At 37.4% G+C, this 23,180-nt stretch overlaps 1 protein-coding gene across 9 annotated transcripts in view; it reads left to right on the forward strand.

Annotated features, from left to right (window-relative positions):
* The first annotated feature begins 2,040 nt into the window (after nt 1–2,040).
* Nucleotides 2,041–23,180, forward strand: part of AKAP7 (A-kinase anchoring protein 7) — a 90,476-nt gene continuing 69,336 nt past the window's right edge. For 3 of the 9 annotated variants that reach the window (XR_008234760.1, XR_008234761.1, XM_052784357.1), the window contains exons 1-5: nt 2,048–2,386; nt 5,496–5,645; nt 6,703–6,848; nt 11,714–11,850; nt 17,140–17,300. Coding sequence is in view for 7 of the 9 variants with exons in the window: in XM_052784357.1 (XP_052640317.1) it covers nt 2,194–2,386; nt 5,496–5,645; nt 6,703–6,848; nt 11,714–11,850; nt 17,140–17,300 (787 nt within the window). In the remaining 2 variants the exon portion in view is untranslated. Of the gene's footprint in view, nt 2,387–2,626; nt 3,137–3,955; nt 4,066–5,495; nt 5,646–6,702; nt 6,849–11,713; nt 11,851–17,139; nt 17,301–23,180 lie in introns of those variants that run through there. The other 6 variants (XM_052784360.1, XM_052784361.1, XM_052784358.1 and 3 more) reach the window with 6 other exon arrangements.

Consider the following 23,180-nt stretch of genomic DNA (forward strand, 5'->3'; position numbering starts at 1 on the left):
CTCTTTTCTCCCAAACCACTCATTTTCAGGAAAGGTGTGGGAATATCATACCTCTGACTCCTCTTACTCTCTACTGAATTTGACTGAAGTTAGTGGGTGGATTAAGAGACGGTAAGGTGGGTGAGAGGCTAACAGGCATGGGCAGTGCGGTTGTATAAGCAAATACATTTGTAGAGCCGACTCTGCTTCCTCTTTCTGTTAGAGTCACTCAGCTGTCATTATGTGTTTTTTTTTTTTTCTCAAAGGGACAACTGTACGGCTGAGAGGTTAATCAGAAACTCTCTTTAATAAAGGCAAGGCCACAGCAAATTGATAAAGTGCTGGCTTTAGCCCAAACGTAAGCAATAGTGAAAACCAGTTTCTGCCAGGCACCAGGTCAGTGACCTCTATGAAACTTGTGCAGTATTATTTCGGCAGGCAGAAAAATCACAACTTGTTACTTCAGCTTTCTAGTCCTCAATTGAACATTTCCCTCTAACACCACTTTTATGACTTGTAGGGACAATTCATGGTAACTGTTACCAGCTCCAGCTAAGGTGTTTTCAATTTCTCACTTCCCCTCATCCTGGAGATATAGTATATTCAGGCATGTCATGAACCCAAAGAATACATCTAAGTATTAGTGCTAGGCTAGTGGGAATTGGTTATATACAATTTTAGCTCCACTAAAAATGCATTATGTTTTCAATTGTTAAGAGGACTATTAAATGCTAACTTATCTAAACATTGCATTGGACTCCCCTGTCAACTGTACAAACAGAAATGTTTTCTTCTAGAGTTTTCTTGCTGAAGATTGCTGCAAAACACCTAATGAATTGACTTGGAGAAGTTTCAGACCCAAAACTGCATTTTAAATTCGTATTTTAAAAGAGACACTTGATACCAAAAGATTTTCTCCCAGTATTTGATCTATAATCTATGGAATCAAATTTTCATGGAAGTATCTTACTTGCCAATGCTAACAGGCTAGGAAAAGGTGGCCACTGATGTATTTAGTCTCCAAACGATGGCTGATAGTCAGATGAAATGCGTATAGTAAGAAAAACTGCCAGCAGCCTCATCCTAAAGCTTCTCTTGGAATCCACAGAACTTGGACTTCTGTGTCACATCCAGCCTTTGGTCTCCACAGGACTCTGCAGACCACATGAAAATACTGCGTGAAAGACAGTGAAGGCAAACACAGCACAAAATGGCTCAAAATAGTGGTAAATATTTCCAAACAGATTTTATCTCCCACAAAGGGAGAGCACAGAGGAGCCAAATACAGAAATTGGCCTCATTTTTCACTCGTCTCTCAGCTTCTAACATCTGGCAGCCACGCAGCTTCCTCCCTATCACGACCATCCTATTTTATTTATTTGCTTTTGCCTTGTCTCTTTAAAAATGAAAGTAGGAATCTTTATATAAACAGCCAGCTCCCTCAGATCTGGTCTATATGCACAGACCAATCTGCAAAAGCACCAGGCGACATTTGGCTTGGCTTCTCCCACAGAACGCAGCGACAGGATACGGCTTCCAAGAGGCACCAACTCTGGTTTTTTTTAAGCGGGAAAAGAGCTTCTCCCATTCCTCCCTTCAGAGGAGCAGCCTCTCCTGCTCATTCCTGAGGCCGATTCCCAACTGCACGGCCGCAGCGGAGGCGTTGGTGCCGTCGGTCAGAGCGGTCCGGGAGGGCTGCACAAAGGAAGGAGTTTAGAGCAAATTTAGAGCAAGACGATCTACTGTCCCCCAGACCGCAGCTAAAGATGTTAATTATTGCTCCGCAGTCCTAAGCTACAACCGGTTATTTTGGGGAGACACCGGCCCAAACCACTCCCGTTAGTTGCAGCCCTTCTGTGGGACGAGCGCTCGGGCAGCGGCATTTCGTGAAAACACTGAGTGAAAGCAACGCACGCGAATGCGGATTTCACGTTTCAGGACACGCTATCTAGGTGCTTTCACTCCGAACTGGACGGCTCAGCCGAACACTGCCATTACAGAGCGTTAAGCGGCGAGCAGGACGGGCACGACTCACCTCCCGCCATGCCCGGCGCGGAGCACGCTGGGAGCTGTAGTCCGGCGGGCGCACGGCCTCCCTCCGCCCCGCGCTCCCGCCGGTTGCCGCCGGCCTTTGCCCGAAGGCCGCGGCGGCTCCGCTGGATTCCCTCCGACCCGCTGTCTGCCGGCGGGCAGCCTTACTCGCCCTAACCGGGCATGCAGCGGCTGCTGCGGCGGCTTCTCCCCGCTCTTTACTCGGCGCGGCCGGCGGCGGCCCGCGATCTCCTCCTCGCCCGGCGGGCTGTGCCCGCGCTCTCGCGTCTCATGGCGCTGCGGCCGGCGGCGGGAGCGGAGGGGGGCGATGGCGGCGGGGACCTTTCCCGCGCAGCCGGCGCGACGGCGGAGCACGGTGAGGAGGCGAAGGGGGGAAGAGGGCAGGCGCCTGCGAGGCTCCGCGACCGTCTCCCCCGCCGGCTGCGGGCGCCTGCGGCGGCAGGCGCCCGCAGCCGGCGGGGGAGGCGGTCGCGGGGCCTCGCAGTCACCTCAGCGCTGGCCCGGCGCCCTCCGCTGCCGACGTGGGTCTTGCTGAGGTGTGTGTGTGGGGAGGCCCGTCGTTGCTGATGTCCGTTACGCGTTAAAATGGTCACGTTGGGCAGAGAGGCTGGAAAAACTCTGGCTTGTGCGCACGTATTGAGAGATCAAATGGCAAAGAGGCAGATTTCACAGGAGGGGTCGTGGAAGGTAGTAGGGGAAGATGATTCAACCTAATTGTGGGTTGTTGCTAAAAAGTCGTCTTGCTTTGCTTTTCTCCGCCTGCCCCCTCTCTGTCCCCAGGCCTGCAGTCAGTGTAAGCATCTGACCTGGCTGAATACTAAATCTACCATTTTTTTCCCCAGGGTTTGGTTTTTGTGTTTTTGTTGTTTTTTTTTTTTTAAGCTTTTTCAGTTCCCTGGCTGTGTAAACACTAGTGCCAGCCCTGGAGGTTCAAAATGCCTGGAGAGTAAGACCATCTATTTCTACAGCAGCTTTCAGTTAAATTGTCTCCAAAGGATTCATTTGTCATTAAACATATGAACATAAGCATATTAAACGTATTAACATAAACATATTAAACAGGGAACAGTGCCTGGAGACCTAATCTCACTGTGATCTGTGATGTGTAGGTGTCAAATAATAGAAGATTATTCTATCTGAAACTATAATCTGAGTATGGAGAGAAGAGGGCTGGGAACAGAATGCAACCAAATATGTTTTATTGCTCCTTGTTTTTGTATTCTCTCCTCTATGAGCTAGGTGTATCATGATATTTTTTCTGCTGGAACAGATGACTTAAATACTGGTGAAGAGCAGCAGCCACTTAAAAAAATACAAATACAGGAATAGTGTATACACCTGTTCATATATGAAATTCAGTCTAATATAATTAAGCATGCAATTAAGAAAAAAGAGTTTATCCTATAACAGCTTGGTGGTTGAGGAGTTCCCATGGAAGCTGGTTTTGTTACTTAGGTCTCAGATTATCAGCATTGTGTCAAGAGTTTTGAAAAATCTTGTTTTCAGGTTGGTTTAGTGACTAGAACATGATTCTTGAATTTTGTTGCTGATTTCTTTAATAAATATTTCAGAAAAGGTGAGGGATGGAGTTTTTTTGCTTGGGGCACAACCTGTAGAATTTAGAAGCAGTGCCTGTTCAGTTCAGCTAATTGATTTGAGAAGGGACATTGTTAGTCACTAGCTGTGCCTTTGCTATGTCCATCTGCTACTGTGAGCAGACAGAATTTTTCAAAGTGGCACAAGTATGTTGCTTTTTGAGCAGATAGAGCAAAGGAAATGCATAATCTGCAATGTACACCCCTCAGATTATGTGAGTCCTTGTTCTACAGCTGATTCTGCCTTAACAAATCCTTTTTGATCCCAGCTGGTTATGATTCTGCATTTCTGAATCTTGTTGATAACGTTTCTGACCCAGACTGGCCTACTTGTTTGTCGGTTTCATGGCTTTCTGTCTTGTCCTTCACTTTGAGATCTCTTTGAAGGAAGGATTGTTGTTTGCTGTATGCTTGTGGATCACCAGCAACAATCTGTTCTGTATGACCTTCAATCTAAACGTTAAGTAATAATTTTATCATTGCTTTAACATCTGTTTGCTGTGCATAGTTCTTTAGTGTCTACAGGGGGAACAAGCAACAAATCTAAATACTTTGTTTCTTTTTAATAGCCTCTGGGTTACAGTTAGGTGTCAGACCACAACCACAGAGTGATTTATGCCTCCCTACTTTAGGTTAGAGTGAATTAGCATTTGATCAGGTTGTTCTTTTACTTATCTTCCCTAGCATAACGTGATATATGCACACTCCACAGGGTGATAATAACCCAGACTGGGTCTGTAATATTGATTTTATACATGTAGTGTAGCTTTGCATGCCACAAGAACATAATATGCGCTTCTGCTGCCAAATTTTCCCCTTGGGCCAAATTTGGACTATGTGCACTGGTCACAAGAGGAGCTTTGAAAGTGTGTTGTCTGTAGTAATGAGCTGTCCTGGGATAAACTGCAATTCTGACATAAGGCTTCTTCCACTACAGTAATCCCATTGTGGAGTTGTCCCAAAAGAATATTGCTGGATGCCTGGTTATGTGCACATTTTTTGCTGCTAGATAAGGTTTTACTTTTTCATTTTTTTTAAGGTATAACTTAATACGCAAATATTAGAGTTTACTGATGCAGAAACACGAAGCAGACATAAGGAAATGACTCATGCTTAGTACTCTTGGGGAAAAAGACATTTTTAAAGACTTGTTAGTGGAGATTATTCTGTCTTTGTGGTATTACTCTGAGATAGAACTTCATGTATATCTTTATACATGCAAGATGAGTTTTTTATTTTGATTCTTCTTTTGATTTATATTGATTCCTTCTTTAGCTTAAATACTAAAAGTCAGTTTTTAGAATAAGAAGTTCAGATCATTGCTGTCTATAACATGCTATACTGTGTGGGAGATGCAGGAGTAGAATAATCATCTCATTCCTGAATGATATAGTCAGATGAGAGCTCTTTGTTATATGTGGAATGGTAGGATTCCCTTCCTGTGCCTCATTTTCAGTGTGTTTACATTGGAATTAATTTGCCAGTGTTTGTCCGCACTGAATTTCGTATGTCATTATTATTATCTAAAGTGAACTTTACGTGATGTCTGAAGACTATTTTTTCATGCTTGGTTATAAGTATCCCTTTTTTTTGGCACATAATTGCATTTACTTAGCACCGAACAAGACCATAAGTTATTAAATTCAGAAGGCTAAACCCCCTTTTTTTGCTATTCCTCATAAAGCATGGAAGTATTTTTGCTGATATGTTGACAAGGAAGAAGAGCAGTATTCTTAAGGGGGTTATATGTCAATATCCTTTTGCTGATAATTAGAGTAATGTATACTTGATATATTGCTTGTGTATGATGTCTCTTAGCTGGTTATATAAAAAACTAAGATCCAGTGTGTTGTTTTAAATATATTACAGATGGGCTGGAAAATGTACAGCAAAAGAAAATCTTTAAGGAGAATAAGAAAAGGACACAACAGAGAAAAGAGCCATGTCATGCTGATTCGGTAGAATCTCTGATGGCAGAAATGCCTTTTGTCGACACAGATATTGAAGATGAATTTGTTAGTAAGTATATTAAAGAGAAGTAGTGTGGAAGCATAGACACATCACGCACTCAGTTCTTGGTCCTGCCTGTTGGCATGTACAAGTGGGCCTAGCACATGGAACAGAGTCTCCCTGCAAGCAGGATCCAGTCCGGAGCCTCTCTTATTAGTACTCAGTCCTGCAAATACTTGAACATATTAAAAATTTACCACTTTGTGATCCATTGCAGCAATGAGTCACAGAATAAAGACATCTCATATGTCAATTCACATTACTGTATATGAGCTTCTCAAGTGGTGGCTTTTATGAGCTATCTTCCAATATGTGTATCCAAGCATGGGGCTAGAAGTGCACCTTTAATTGGACAGTGGATGTCTGCAGCCTGGTCAGCTTATGTGTATGGATCAGGCCACATGGTGGGAGAAGGTCTGCAAAGTCCTGAGGAAATAAGCTAGGAGAAAAATAATTTATGGTGCAAAGGAAGAATTGAGGACATGCACTTTTCATTTGCTATGTGGGAACGTGTCTTTGGCAAAGGAGGAGGTAGACAGTAGATCTGGCTTGGATTAAATTTTCTTCTGGGCTGAGTTTGGTCCTTGAACTATAGGTTGGCCAGTCCTAGTCTAATACAACCTTTTCCCTTAATAATCCTATGTATTACCATGTTTTATATTTCAAAATGCAGCATGCATGGGATTTTTGAAACTTAATGTTGGCCCTTTTGCTCTGAAGTCATGTCCATATTCAAGTGTAGACAATTTGCAGGCCTATTACACTGCAGTGTGAGTTGGCTAAATGAAACACAGTAGTTTGGAAGCTGCGTGTCTATGTTAGCAGTTTATAAGCCCTGCTTAGAGGTGTAGGCTGTTAGTTCAAGCATGGTACTCCACTTGTGTGACTATATTAATTCAGGTTGGAGTAGGATCCCAATCAGACAGTTCAGAGCATGGGCAGATCTGATGACTGGGAAGACATGCTCCAGTCAGTTGACCAAAGTCCAGCTCCTGTTGGCATGATATTAAGTGTATCTTCGTTTTGATTTGTCTGTATGCTGAAAGTAATTTTTTTTTCTCTTCAGTGCATGCAACCTCTGAAATAAATATAAAAAAGAAAAGAAAGAGGACTACTGGAAGGGAAATTGAAGAAGGCGATGAGAGAAAGAAGAAAAAGAAAAAACAGTATCAGCCAAATTATTTCATTTCTCTTCCAATTACCAATCCAGAGGTGATATTCTTTATTATACTAATTTGGTATAACCAGAACTACTTCAACAGCTGCACGTGTTTATAAGAAGAACAGTGTTTGATCTTGAGCAAAATAATTTTTTTTCAGATTTTTTAAAGGAACATTAGCAGCCTAATCAGAGAGTAACTTTATTTTAAGTAACATTTTTGTGAATAAAATTGCTTTTCTGGAAAAGACTAGAGGAAAAATATTATCTTTTTGTTCAGTTTGTCAGTCTTACGGATTTCACATTATTTTGACTGAAGCTGGCTTAAATTTCCCCTCTGTACTGTTCCGGTATTGCTTATTTTGTCATTCACTTATAATAAGGAAGAGAGACATTCCTATTTAATTTAATAAGAAAATCACTAGCAATATTTTTAGCTCTCCTTATAGATAGGAATTTAAAGTTGGATGTATTGCTGTTTTAACTAGGCAGTTTGTAGTTTAACATTTTCCAGTAAAATTGATAATCTTATTTAAAATTCAAACAACCTATTATTTTAGTAAGATGTTGTTTAAATGGATTCAAGAAGTGCAGAGAGCTCTTTAAGAAAATGTATTTTCTTGTAGTTAGCATGTGTTGTCTCATTCAGGCAGTGAATGAGAATGATTTCTTTCATGCTGTGCGATGTTTCTGGTACAGCTTCGATACCTTTTGTGTCTGCAAACAAGGAAAGTAAGTGCATTATGTTTAAAAAGTTAAACCCAACAGTTTACCACCATCTCCAAATTTGGGTTTATTTTTTAATACCGGGAGCTGTCTCAGGTGAATTTTAACTCATCCTACATCTGTACTATCTGTTCTCTGAGAAAGTCAAAGATTAAGAGAATCCAAAATGAAAATAAACCAAAGTAGGTTTGAAAATTACAGTGCAGTCTTTGATTCTTCAAAACGTACTATGTGAAGAAGAGATTGTAGAGGCTGGTTTTGTAAGATCCAGGATATCCTGACACGAATATTGTGGGGGATCTTTTGTATCATCTTACCATGAAATTTCTTTTCTTCCTGTCTGTTCCATGATTTAACAAGTACAAGAATAATGTAGGGGTTATATAATCTGATAATTGAGAATTTCTGCTCATGTTTGTTCTTATGTTGAATGGCTGGTTGAGTGGAAAAGTCTTAACTATGCATGCTTTTTTATGTCATGTATTTAGTCTTATATAATTTACTGAGGTAAGGGAACAACTATATTAAATCTCAGAGCATTTGGGAATTCCAGGACTTTGCTAGAAAGTTTTGTTTATACTTGTCTTAGATGTAGAGTTGTTCTGAAAGTAGAAGATACACGTTGGAATTTGTATAGGCAACATTAGCCAAAATTCAGACTTAAGACACCTGGTTTCTTGATAGCCAGAGGGAATCTGGTAATTGCTGGTAGTATTTCAGTTAGTAATGAGAGACCTTTCTCTTTTTGAGGATCTGATTTTATTCCAGTGAAGTGTTTTAGGCATTAGTACTTTTTCTTCATATTTTATGTGGTGTTTTAAGCTTTACACAGAGAACCATTTTGTAATAAGGGATATTTCTGGAACATTTAATGAACTGTTCCTCTTGGAAATGAAACAGTTTCCTCGTTTTCATTTTAATTGTGTTTTGAACCTTCAGAAATAAAATGTGGTGTTCCATTAATTTTGGATTTATATTGAACTTTGCATTATAACTTGTGCAAAAATAGTTAAATGGATGATTATCATTGTATCCCTTTCTGGTAATTTTTTTTTAAGTTGTGTTTCATCTGATATGTTATCACTTGGTAGGTTAGCCTTTCAGGGCCCTCCAGTCTTGATTATAATTAATCTGCTAAATCTTTAAAGCTTACAGTCTTTGTATTCACTTACTAGCAGTATCCTTGCAATAAGCAAAGCTATGTTATTTTATTATTCTTCAGAATAACATAATCCAAGTAATGGGAGAAGGGACCTTGAAATCAGTATTTGAGGCCTTATTTTGGAGCACTTTTTAAAATAATCTGAGGGGGCAATGGTTGAGTATGATCTGCCTTCAGACATTTCTTTCAGTTATGTTAGGAAATCTCGAAAGAAATAGCATGATAGCAGTTCAAATGTAACATAAAACTTTGTAAGGTAATGTAAATAGCAGGTTAAATAGCAATTTAAATTTTTTATTTATGCAGTGGGTCATAACTAGTTGTACAGAGATGTAGGAAGAGTCCTGGTTCGCTTACTTGAAATTCAGCACACTCAAATGTTAATTGCACCTTAGATTTATTGAAGAAAACAGAACGAATCTGAAGTTATATTATGCATTGTGATGGCATAGCTATGCTACAGCTATTGTGTTACGAATTGATCACATAACGTCTGGGAAAACATATTAAAAATAAATTCCTGAAATTCACAAAAATGTACTTGAAAACTTTTTCTTCTTTCCAAATAGTGTAGATTGTGTAGAATGTTGTCACTTAGCCAGAAGGAGAGAACGTGCTCAGTCTGCCTTCTATTTTGCCTTTATCAAAAAGGCAGCTCATTTCATACTTTCCTGGTGGGTTCAGCAATAGCTTGTCTCTGGAACTGCTAACTGGCCATCTTTGGAATTAGTCCTCTTCCCAAAGGTATGTTATTTGTTAGGTTTTTAGCTTGGTTTCCTAATGGAGTTTATACAGGTGTGAGCCTGCCTATCTGTTTGCCTTGTTATAAGACCATTGGGGTTTTGTGGGTTTTGAACCTGCTGTGGGTTTTCAACCTGTTGTCCAAATTTGGATAAAAAAATTGACATCTTGGAGGTACTAATTTCCTGCAATTTTTTGTGGAGTCAGTGCTTGCATAAAAGAGAGAGTCTTGAAAGAACATGCTTGTGTTGAAGACTGTAGTGTGACTGTGGCAATTACCTGTTCTTCTAGACCTGTGAGATGATGAATGAATATCTGCATGTTTGTTAGCCAGTCAACCCCTTATAGCTGAAAATCAGCCACAGCGTGTGTTGCTTCTTGCCCAAGCCAGAACTGAACTTTATGAGGGAGCTGGAGGTAGTTTAGGACACGAGCAGGAAGGGACTCAGAAGTACTGCAGGAGGAAGCTTTATGGATAAGGGGATGTGGGATATTGGCTGCTAATCTGAATGCTGAATAACATCACTGATCTTTTTCAGACCTAGGGTGGTCTTACCCCTATGATAACACAGTTCCACACCTGTCTTCTGTATTCTGAAGGGCTTGTATGCTTACATTTATATTTTTTTTCTTCACCAGCTCTTAGGTGCAAATTAAATTTAGAAGCAATAGGTGAAAATGGAATAAAATTGTAATTCATGTGATAGGTGATTTCATTTCTGAGGTTTGTTTTTTTCTTCTTTACGGGGATAACTTCATTTGCTTTAGTTCATAAACTTGCATAATTATGCAGTCAATACATTGTAATTACCAGGGATTGTGTTTACCTGGTTTTTGTTTAAATGTTGGTTAAATTTCTCCTGCATCTGAGACAATAAAAGTGTTATTTATCCAGGATAAGATCAGTTCTGACATATGAAGGAAAGTGGTTTTATTACATGATTTATGACCAAAATATTGGTGCAATTTTCTTCATATGTCTTACACTACCTAAGATGCTTGTGGTTTTGTAGATGCCATATCACCTCTTTCTGGCAAGTGGCTTTTACCTTCTTTCCTCCTCCCCACCCTCTCTAGAGTTGGTTTCTTTCAGTTATAATTTGGTTTTATTTATATAGCACTCCTAGATATCTATGATTAGGTAAAACTCCTACATGGCAAAACTCATCTTAAAAAAATTCAATCAGAAAAATACTGACCACTCCCATTAGATTGTGTTTTTTCAGGAGATTTATGTGTTCCTTACGATTAACAGAGCTACCAAAATATATCAAGGCTTTTTTTTTTTTTTTTTTTAACCTAAGAGCTACTTGTGCTTATGTTATAAAAGTCAATATGTATAGTATATGTGTGAAGCATTCACCAATGAGTTTCAAATAAAGAAAAAGATCAGATTGAAGTTTTCTACATGCTTCTTTTAGACTTTATACACCAAAGCTAATTTGTCTGTAATGTCTTTGCTTACAATGCTTTAAAAAAGAAATCATTTTGTCAGATGGTCGAGGCTATTGGATTTGATTTCATTTCAACTAACATATCCAAGAATAGTTGCAGAGTTTTTTGGGTTTTGTTTTTGTTTTTTTTTTTAAATCAGTACAATACAATGATCATAATGGCAAGCACAGAAAACATATTGGGTACAATTTATAAAGCATGTATAACCATACAAATAATTTTCAATGAAGAAAATGTAATTCAAATAATTTTAAAGAAAAAGACTGATGAAGTTAGAACTGTATACATGTTCTATGGAAATTCATTAAAATATGTTTGAAGAGAGTATATAAATTATATCTGTCTATTGGGCAGTATAATCAGAATTGTAAATCGGATATCTCTACAAATTATTTACTGAATGTTCTTGTTTTGTATGTGTCCAATCCTGCAAAGATCTCTTCTTTTTCTGGACACTTGTCTGCACATAGCAACATACAAGTTTAGCAAAGCGGGCAGAGAAATTCCTTGAAGAAGCCTTTTATTTGGATTACTGGCAGTGTGAAACTGGATGATCTTAATCTGCTCCAGGAATTTATCATACTTATGGAAGCAAACTGCTATGAAGATGTGATGGGGGGTGTCCAGTGCTTTATTAATCACTCTCTTCGTACGCACTTTGGGTTTACTCAGGTCAATTAGCACAGCTTTGTCAGAGGATAAAACTTTCTTCTGCTAGAATGGTTTTTACATAAACATTTGATTTCAGTTTGTGCACTTTCTTGTTCACTTGCATGATGGGATACAGTAATTGTAATGGCTAACTGTTGTTTCTGTGTCTGTCTTTCTTCCCAGATTACTGGCAGTATTCAGGCTGTCCAAGATGCAATAATACAAAAGGATCAAAGGCTTTCCAAAGCAATGGTTCAGTCTGGCTCATTGCATGTCACCATGCTAGTGATGCATTTATCCAATGAAGAAGAAATTAGCATGTAGGTATTTGGTGTTAAATTAAGTATATTAAAGTATTTTTGCTGGTGGAGTTCATAAAAAGACTAGAAGGGGTAACTGATGCTTATTTTTTGCAATACACAGCCCAAAATTACTAGGGTTGCCGAACATTTAATTCATGTTGTTCTTAAAATGCTAATCTTAATATTAGCCATTTTCGTAACTTATGGTATGCCATGAGCTCTGAACAAAGTATGCTTTCTCCCTTGCGTTTTTCTTACTGTCTGCTGAGCTTGCATGCACAAATCTCATGTTTGCTAAAGTAATTATTTTAAAACAATGTTTTTATATAGGGGACACTGAACAGATTAACAGCGGAATTTTCAGAATTTCATAGCTTAGCAAATGTTATAAGCCAAATTAGTAATTGCCACTGAAAGGCTTTAATGAAACAAACCTTAGCTCCAAGCTAATGTCTCATGCAGTTACAGGTTTTTTTAATGTCCCTAAGTGAATTTATTATACTTAATATTTAAGTACACTAAAAGAGAGGGGGCTATTAGGCCTTATCAAAAGTATAATTTTTATGTTGCTTCAGTGATGTAGCTGATTTTTTTGATCATATAAAAGGTAGAAAAGTTGTGGAAAGGCATATATGTTATACGATGACATCATGTGTCTAAGTGTTAGATGCAACTACTTGCTTTATAAAAATGCAGTTCTCTGGTGTTTTTTACTGTTCATCACGTGCTGTACTGCTATCTGACAAGCCTACTTTAATGTGTAAGTTCAATGGTTAATACGAAGATGTTCAGACTTTTAAGTCTATCTATACAGCTGTAATTTATGAATGTTCAGAATAATAATTTGTGTTGTCTAGCTGTAATTTTGACTTCAAATGAAAACATATATTGTATTTTATAGTCCTGCTTTACACAGACTTTCTCAATAGTTTCTTTTTAGATGTGGTGCCCAATGGCCTGCATATATGATGTCTCTATATTCACACGTTATAATTGCAGAATTGAGATTGCAAACTCTTTGGTAATACAGTATTATGTAAAATGCTGATAAATGGCCTACTGGCATTATATGAACATCTGGGAATCCTCCATTGCTTATGTGTCAATTTTGTAGTGAATTGCTAATGAATCAAAATTCATCAGGTCCTTATAATTTTGTGAAAGAGAAGCCTCACGGTTTCATCTTCCCCAGATGAGTTCTTTCAGGGGCCGTCTGTCATATATGTATATCTATCTATCTGTCTTACTGGTTTCCTCTGCAGTGTTAGCAGGCATGCAGTCCAGCACTGAATTGTCTAGATCAAATAATGAATAAGTGCAGTGGGACATTGCTTTGGCTGTGGTAATACAGTTACAAAATAATGTGGCTAATAAGTGTGTGTTGAATACCTTTTTCCCCCAGAAGGTTAAAGTGCAGATTGCTTACAAGAAAGTAAGAATCCAAGGTAGAATGTAGGAACCGTTTGGTAGTCAAGGGCATGCTTCTAATAAGTAGAAGTATTTTGGCTAAAAACATTTAAGACACCTAAAAATAATGAGTTATCAGTATATCTAAATAAATTGCCCTGCTTGTTTTTCACACTTGTTTCCTTGAATGCTATATCTTCGAGGCCTCTACACTCTTACCTCTCCCGTGAGGATGTGAGTCTGTCAGCATCCTCGTCTTCAACAGTCTGATCTAAAGGGAGAGAAACAGATAGCCAGGAACAGAGACTAGAAAGGAAAGAAAAGGATACTAGATCTGCTGGACTCCCTCTCCTCCCCATGTGCCTTTTGTCTCTTGGAGTAGGCACACCAGCTTCCTCCTGCCCTGGTTGATGACCAGACTGTGGTAGCACCTGAAAATCGGTGAGAACAACCACCGACTGTGTGTGCAAGATTTTTTTAAAAAGGGTTTGAAGTACAAACTTTTTAAAAAGGGAATGTGAGAGGATATCTCAAAGACAAGTATGCCTTCTCATGAATATTTTTTAGAGTCCTAAACTGTATATCAAAACAAATATTCTCAAATTCAGTATCTTCTGCTACTCCTTGAGCTCCTTCTTGGCTCTCACTGTCCGATTGCCAGCCAAGCACTTACTTACGGAGTTCTTCTCTGCCTCTCCCAGCAGAACTCCACAGTCCAGGCACCCAGGAGCTGTCCTCTAGTCAGCAGCAGCTTCCCCAGTGATTCACCCCTTCCCTGGCCAGATGCCTCCTACAGGTATCTAGCTCAGCTATCCTCAGGTATTCTAGATTGCATTTTCTATTATACGGGATTCTTTTTTTTTTTTTTCATAACTGGTGTTTTCTGTTTAATCTTTTGGGAGAACTTGAAGGTAAAAAGTTGAATTTTCCTTTCTTTGCTTCACCAATTTTTGATACCAGGTTAATGGAAAGAAACCAAGATCCAAGCTGGCAAAAGAACCTGTGTGTAACAGGATGAGAGTAATCCCTCAAATAAAGTGCAGCTAGTCAACTGGGCATCTGAGAGTTCACAGATCCTTAGGTTTGGATCCATTAAGTTGTTTAGATATCTACAGTTTTTCTACTGTATTTGCACAATAGTGCCTCTGTCTATACAGAAATGAAATGTGTTGAACACTATTTGAAGTCAAAACGCGTGATAAGAATGTGCTAAACATAACATTCAATTCAGCACAAAGCCCTTTGTATGGTATTAGTACATACAGCTTTCACCCTGAAAATGGAAGATCTGTATTCTAGGCCACTCTTTCTAAGGGAATGCAGACCTGTAATTCCCATGCGAGTTTCCTAACTGTTGGCTGCAGTCTAGCTTTCATGAATGCACTTTACATCTCTTTTTGTAGGACTATATGAAATCAAGAATGTGAGATTTTAAAAACCATAAAGAAAGCAAGCAAGAAAGAGTCATGACAGCACTCCCTTCAAGCAAAGGAGTTCTAGTCCTTGCTAACTGTATGCATAGTCATGGGATCAGGTACTAGAAATCAGGATGCCTGCCTTCGCAGTAAATGCCTTCATTACCAGACTATAGTGTCAAGTTCTTCTTGCTTGTTATCTGTCAAAGACTGTGAACCTAACCTTTTCATTATAAATGTGAGAGCTGAAAGGGTTCAGTTTGGCTTTTTTTGCAAGGTTGCTTTTTCTAACAAGTAATCAAAATTAAAAATTCAGAAATTTCTGAAAAGAAACTACATCAATTTTAAGTGCTATAAAATTTACATTACAACAATATAGAAAAAAACAGGAATTGCTTCTATAATCCTAGTTTGTATTCACTTAGAATATGCTGCTTAATTCTCTTTTTTATTTCCTTTCTCCACTTTGGACCAAAATGCTGGTAAACTTCGTTATCCCTGTGGGTTAGTTGCGCTGAGTGTAACTACTGTTTGGCATTGTAAATGCTGTTTGATATGGAATAACAAGATAATACCACTGTTGTGTTTTTTGCTATTGGCTTCAGTGGAAATGTTTGTCCTTGTGCATTAGTCTTGCAAAGCAATTGTTAGACGTTATAAAGTGATTGACAGAATATGAAAATACAAAGTATGCTAGAGTGAGATGACAATTATTTTTCTAAATATTTTAGTGTTTACAAGATTATATATAAAAGTACAACTAAATCTTCAGTGACACAGTGCTAAACTGAAAACGCACTGCACTGTTTGAATTGATCTTTCATAGACCTCATCAGGTAAAGTTAAGCTGCTCGGTGCATTCTGCAGCACACCCTACAGTATGGCAATACAAATCTTTGTTCAGCTGGGGAACAGAGCTTCCCATGACTCTCTGTGTACCAGTTCTCAGATACAAAAAATCTAGAGTTGGGTTTTAGGTATGTGCATGATTCACTCCTTGAAAGCCCACTGCAATCTTTGACACAGTGTATTTGAAATACCTGTACTTGTCTTGGAACAATTTCCAGGTTCTTGTTGGTAAATAAATCTACACATGATTACCTGTGAAGTAATCTGACAGGTATAGTCAGTATTAGATGGTGGTTTTGAAAGGTCTTGAAGTATAGCACTTACAAAAGACACAGGAACAGGCTTGTCTAATGGTGATAAAAGGGTAGGTAAGTGGCAGAGACTATGCTCAAAAAAAAGTATCTTTGCCAAGGAACAAGTAATGGCATTGTTGTTTAAATTGGTTATATAGGAGCTAAAGTACATCTAGGCTGTAGATTAAAGTCCTATAAAAAAATCACAGGTGGACTATATCAATCAAGGATATTTTGTTATGTAATCAACCTTAACATCTTTCTTAACCTGGCCTAGGTTTCAATTAAATGCATATCATCAAGAGTCCATCTTGTTAAACACAATGGAAACGTGTGTAGAGTTGTCTGTAATTGTACAGGCTTAAAGAATATAATTTCGCCTACTTTAGAAATCGTGGTGATGGCTTTCATCCAGCTACGACAGAAAAAGTAAAATAAACTCTCTTGGCGTTTTTAACCTGTTACTGCCATCTAGCGTTTATAAAGTCAACATTGGTTTAGTGAAAAGTTTAAATTCATATTCATTGAATAGAATTAAAAACTGTGAGCATGTGAGAGATCTTTTAGAAGACACTAAGAATGTTTACATAGTTTTTGTTTAGCACGTGAATCACTTCAAGTGCAAGTCAAACTAAATATTTCATGTAATCGTACGTACACTTAATGTGGCTAATTAAAATGATTATTAAAAGGTTACCAGGCTTGCTCCTGTTTCTTAACTTACATGTAGATTATGTGTGCATGCTACTTATCTCTTAAAGAAAGTAAGCATCAGTTTAGATAGTACTTCTTTTAATAACAGTTCTCAATTATCTTAATAGTAACTTGCATATAATTTTATCATTATATGTATATAATGTCACTAACCTCTGTTTATAATATTAAGTAACACTCTGTAGTAACTTTGAATTAAGCAGAATCTTAGAGCGTTCAGTTGAGCTATGGGGAGATGAAAAAAAATAATTAATTTAAGAATGGAAAACCAAATGCTTCTGAGTAAGTATCTTGTTTGAATGGGATGCACAGAGTAACAGAGACACTATCACGTTAATATCTAGTCACCGTGAGGACTGAGATAAACTCTTTTGGTGAATTACACCTGCTGCTAGGTCTGCCTTATTATTTCTGTGGTTTTACAGCAGGGTGTATCAACCAGTTTACCTTTATAAAATGATAATAATAATACTGACTGCATTGATAGGAAGTAGTGCAAAAGTACCTGAGTAGATAATAAATTGATACTAATAAAACTTTGTGAGATTTTTTGATATAATGATTAACAGCAATGTAAACAGTATTAATATATTTGACTTTCACATAGATATTTTCTTTCCTCTTGACAGAGCAGTTGGTGCTCTTTCAGATAGCAAGGATTTTGTAGAAGATCGCCTGAAAGGAAAAACCGTGGATTTGTCTTTCCAAGGAATTGATCACTTCAAAAATGAAGTTGGATTTGTGAAGCTGGCAGAAAATGATCATACAACTATACTTGCGGAAATAGCAGGTATAACTTGTCAATCTAGTTTAAGTGCTTTTAAAGACTTTTTGACAAAGTAGATGAGAATGGGGCACAAAGATAAGTTGGTGCTAATTTAGTCAACATTAATTTACCTTTAACAACTGCAAAGGCTACATAACAAATTTCCCAGCATAGTTCAAAAGGATACTAATTAATTACAGCCAGTGCTGTTCTCTGATCTCTTTTTATTTAATATATGTAAAAAACATAGTGCAGGTTTGTAGATGGATATAAAGATTCTGTTCTCCCTTGTTTTAGTCCAAGTACTGTCTGCTGTTTCTCAGCTGATATTTATACCCCTTTTGATTTGTATATTCATACTTACTGACTTTAAGAACTGTATCTTTGATGCATTTACCTGACTTGCAGAGTTACATAGTTCTCTCCTTTGTGTTCATGCTGTTCACACTGAGACAGTGATGTGCTTTCCTCTTCCGTGGTCTGGGGAGACTTTTAAGTTTTGTGTTTCCTGTATGTTATACGTATCACTCTTACATCTCAGTGAATTAACTGTAACTTACCACTCCCACATGTATAAGTGCCTATACACACACACACACACACACACATATATGTATAGGTATGTATATGTACTTTATACATACACTTCCATATATGTATAAAGTAAAATCTGGACTTTCTCTGCACCCCTGGAGGATAAGGGGAATTCAGGAGGACATGGCTCATTTGCCAGAGTAATGGAGTTGGATTCCATGCTGCTTTAGCCTGAAATTTGTTTTGGAGCAGTTGTGGAACCAGTCTGTGGCTTGTTCAATGTTAAACGCCTTTAGCAATTAGGAAGTTACTGAAAGATGTGGCAGGTACATGCTACTATGCATATGCACCCACATGTTCACTTCAAGAGCAAAACTCTCAGTTCTGTCTTAATGGTGGAGCTAAGGCCACTGCCTTTGCCAGTCAGATAAAATGCATCTAAAGATGCAGTTCAAGTCAGTAGGAATTTATAAATTAAAAGCAGTTAATTTATACCAGCTGAGAAACAGCAGTCAGTACCTGGACCAAAACAAGGTAGAGTGGAGTTTTTTGTCTCTAAGTCTATACTTAAACTATGTTGTTTACAGATAGTAAATAAAAATTCTCAGAGAACAGTACTGTCTATAATTCATTGGTGTCCTTTAAAACTATCCTGGCAATTCCAACTATTCCTTGGAAAGACTCTTTAAAAGAGTTTTTCAGTATTGATGAATTATCTTTTGTGCTCTGAGGAATGTGAAGTCACATCATTTTTTAATAGTGCAATAACCCATATAGGACATTTTGCAGAGTAGCAAAGACTGCTGCTGTCACGCTACCTCTTTGCAGTCCAGTACAGAGAAAAAATGGAAGAAGTCTTTATTTCTACAGTGCTTTCTCTAGCATTTCATTAGTTTAATTTCTGAAGTGCCTTTAGAAAATGTTTAGTATTTTTTAACTTGCATTTTAAAGAAAGGTTGAATAGAAGACTGTAAACTTTTCAGCTTACCAAATTGCTTATGCTGTTATTGGGCATAAGATAGAGAATATTGGTTATTGATAGAGAAGTATTTCTAACATTCAGTATGGTAGAAATCGAACAGTTCTTACAGTTCCAGGGAGGCTTTGGCTGTCAAATAATACCATAATTATTTCAAAGATTGAATCTACCAAGTATTTCTTCAGTCCTTTGGACGATATGCTTCCTCATACTTGTCTTCGAGTTTGTCATTAGATTTCTTTTAAAGGTGACAGAATATTGTAAGTATCCTGTTTTATAAACAGTGAGATAAGTCATAAACTGCATTCCCTTTCAATACCTCTTGTGAAAGGAGATGAATGGCTCCTGTTAGTGACAGTAACTTTTGATTTTGAGAAGTTTATGGTTAAGAACTCCAATATAATTGAAGTTGCTAGACGTGGAGAGCCAAATATCTTTTAAGTACAGGAAATAAAGGAGTTCATTATAAGTGATTTTCTACACATCTTAGACTAGTGAACCAGATTTTAATCAGGATTAGACAAGTAATGATGAGATCAGATTTCGACCTTTGTTTTTCAGTTTGATAGTCCTTCCTAGTAGGCAAACTGCATAGTACAGTCAAATTTAGCAAACAAGCAAACCTATGTTTTCTTTGTAAAGCGTTACTACTGATACTCACTAGTGAGCATTCTTCATTTATATTAGAACTACAGCTGTATATTATTATTTTCACTTAACACTGCTGTTTAGTAAAAGTGTCTCATATTTCAGTGCTTACTTTTGCCAACTCAGGGATCATTTTTTGGCCTTAGGCCTGTCGTTCATTCTCTAGACTTATAAAGTGATGTTTGTTTTGTCTGGGTTTAGTTCTGAAACATGCTGTCTTAACACTTCTTAGCGACTGTCATAGCCATAACTTCTGAATTGCTGCTGATTTCAGGGTATGTTTTTGTGCCTTCTTGGAATTGCTATTATTATTTCATAACAGGTAACCTATAATTCATGAAAGCAAATTCAGTTTTTGTATTGAGGCTTGTGCCAGAAAAAAAGTCTTTAGGTCTGTAATTATGTAACACTGAAGATTATAAAGTATGTTTCAAAAGTTAGCTTAGTTACATATTAAATTAGTGGAAAGGCCAGGTGTGAGTAGGAAGAAAATGAATATACTAAGTAGTTTCTATGTATGTCTTCATTAGATTAAATCGCAAAGAATTTCCTATAAATAACCTGATAAAAATAGATAATTTCTTATTACACAAATGTTCTTCAGGGCAGTGCAATTTGAAATATGAAATAATACTAGACAAAAGAATCCATGTAAACTCTTCAGAACTGATGAGGTAAACAAGAGAGTCATTAGGATTCTCCCCCCTCCCCCAAGTGTATCACATGTATATTTCCTTTAACTTAAGAGTACACTTACAGAGTTAATTGCAACACATTTTAGTTTGCATACAGTTTTTACAAAACATTAGCAGACAGTCCTCTAAGGGCCAAACCTCCTACTGAAGGCATTTTGGGGAAAAGACCCATGTAGTACTTTCTGGGCTGTACTTCACACAATAAATATACCTTCTAATGTAAAGAATCATATTAGCAGAAATGTGCTGTTGAGTTTATTTTCTGTAATACATTTCGTATATTAATTCAAAAAAGGCTCTATGTCAAAATTATGGCTAGTATTCCTGCTTTGTGGATAGTATCCTGAATACACAATTTTAGAGAGACAGCCACAAGAGAAAATATTGGAAACTCTTTTCTGTTGGGCTGCTATTGTCAGGATCTGTGTGAAGATTGCTATCAACTCTTCATATATACTGCTGTAAGGTTATATATGTTTGACAGAATTAATTGTCACAAGTTTATTCTGGCTCCCAGTACAGCTTGCCTGTGATACAACTTGTGTCCCTAGAAAATTGCAATTTTAGAACTGAAGCTGGCAGAAAGAAAAAAAAATACACAGTATTGCCTGCAGGATGTTAATCATTCTGTTGTTGTCTATGGAACAGTTAAGAGAGATTCTGTAGCTGGTTTGTTTTTTCCAAGACCTAAGTTTAGTTTATTACAGAATTACTGGTTTGCTACTTCAAGATTGTTTGGTTTCTGCTATGCTCTAAGGTGAATTTTGACTTTGTGTGTTATTTTGTGTTCTGCATGAATGTTGAAAGAGAAATATTGATAACACAAGCAATAGAAAATATATGAACTTAAATTAGCTTCTTGTAAGAGTCCATTTACTTCCATAAATTATATGGAAATTTGTTTGATACCAATAACATCTGAATGTGGTACAGCATTATAATGGTAAGTGCATGTTTGCTAATACCAATGTAAATATAAGTTTGCCAGCGACAAAAGTTCAGGAAAAGCAGAGCTAATATGGATCTTCTGTTTGTTGTGATTTCCTAGTTATTTCCCAACAATCCATTAAAAGACATGAGCATCATATAATTATCTTCCCGGAATAGTGCTAAACTGTTATGACAGAAGTTTGAGGAGTATTTTAATCACTCTTTGTCCAAGTCTTTTTAGAAATTCTGAGCTAAAAGTGTCATAGACACTTACAATGACTTTTGAAAAATCCATTTCTTGTGCTTTGCTACATACATTACAGAATACTTGAAGTACTAACTGAATCTGGAAAATTTAATGAATTGTTTGGCTTTGATTTTCATTTTTATAATTATATTGCGAATGCTATTTGAAGCTGATAAAAGTGAATAAGTGAATCCTCCTTTTTACCCACAGGATTTGCAGATTTTGGTTTTATGGATGAATGATGCATGTTATGGTCTGGCCATGAGGGGGAGCTTGTATTTCATGAACAAAAAAGTTACTTTTCTGTTTATGCAGATAACTATTTCATTTCCTTTTGGTCCTTTGTTTTTAAGAAATGTTGATTTGTTGGGTTTCATATTTTAATACAGTTAGGACTGTACTAGACAGACACATAGTACACCTAACTAGTCATTTCCTTTAACTTTAGTTTTATATAAAGGACTTTTAGTCTAATCTCACTAAATTGATTTTCCTAACAGTCCGCACTAGAGAGAGAGAAATGGAAAGGGTGTCATACTGCCCATCATCTTCTCTAGGTACATTACAGCTTTACTCAAGCATAAGCTGGCATTGCCACGATACCAACGTAGTTTGGCCCATTTTGTTGTGCTGGGGATTTGTGCAGCCACATGGTGAATTCAACTGTGGTTAAATTAATGTTTTACCTTTGCCAGCTAATTTTTAACCTATTCGGTTTGCCAGTGCAGTTTACTGTTTAGTTACATGACTGTCAGCATAAAAGATAGAAGCAGTGGCAAGCATGGAGCTGGAGAACAGCCTGTTGTGGCAAGGATGGTGGTTTATGAGCTTTAAAGATTATGAAACCACACATTTAGCATCTATTTTAGGGTGTGTTACATTGCCCTGACTTCAGAGAGCCTACGGAAATAGTTTAATTCAGTTAATTTAGTTCACTTTAGTTCCAGATGGCTGAAGCTAAGATAAATGAATTTTGCCTCTTCTCAGTTATTCTTAAGTCATTTCACATGATGTAAAAATTGAGAACTCAAAACTCTTGTAATTTTCCATTAAAACAACTGATATGTACAAAGTGAACAAAAAGCTGTTAGTCCAAATCCATAACAGTTGCATTGAAAATGTACTGCTGTGACATTAGGTTCTCTTCTAGACCATGTGCCATTAGTTATAGTTCCTACTAATGTGTGTGGCAGATACTGGGCTGTGTAGAAACTTGGCTCATCCACAGCAGGAAGCAAAGCATGCTCTAAACTTGGAAGTGGCAATGTTCTACTGTCTCAACAATATAATTACCTATGTCAGCAAATATATATATGCTGTATTGAGTGATGAATATAACCAGCAGAAAAAAACCCCAATGATTCTTTTCTTGGAACATGGTTTAGAGACAAGCAGAAATCAATAGACTGCCATAAAATTTACATATATAGCAGTTTTCCATATCTAATAAAATCTTGGAAAAGAAGAGGGCCATTTTTATTACAGAATATGGCTCAGTGTGCAATTTTCTGTGAAACATTCTGTATTGATCTAGCTGTTGAATTTTTGAGCCTTTCCAGTATATAGTGGTTCTGAGTGAGTTTCATATATCACATTTCAAGTCTAATTATGGGGAAACAGTTGTCTAATGGATTCAGCCATATCCAATGTAAGAGAGGCAGATGACATTCAGCAATTTTGACATTATAAAAGTAAGGTACAAAATGGTATTGCAGAGTACTTCAAATTGCATGAAAGAGGGTCTGAAAGCCCTCCAAAAATTTGTTCCAGGAAGTCACTGAGCTTGTAAAAATTAGCCTTAACTTTTCTAGGGTATACTTTGAAGCTGCAAACATTGGTCAGCTTGAGACTAATAAGGGAAAACACAGATC

The sequence above is a fragment of the Harpia harpyja genome, chromosome 4 (assembly GCF_026419915.1).
Source record: "Harpia harpyja isolate bHarHar1 chromosome 4, bHarHar1 primary haplotype, whole genome shotgun sequence".
In the NCBI taxonomy this organism is placed as follows: Eukaryota; Metazoa; Chordata; class Aves; order Accipitriformes; family Accipitridae; genus Harpia; species Harpia harpyja.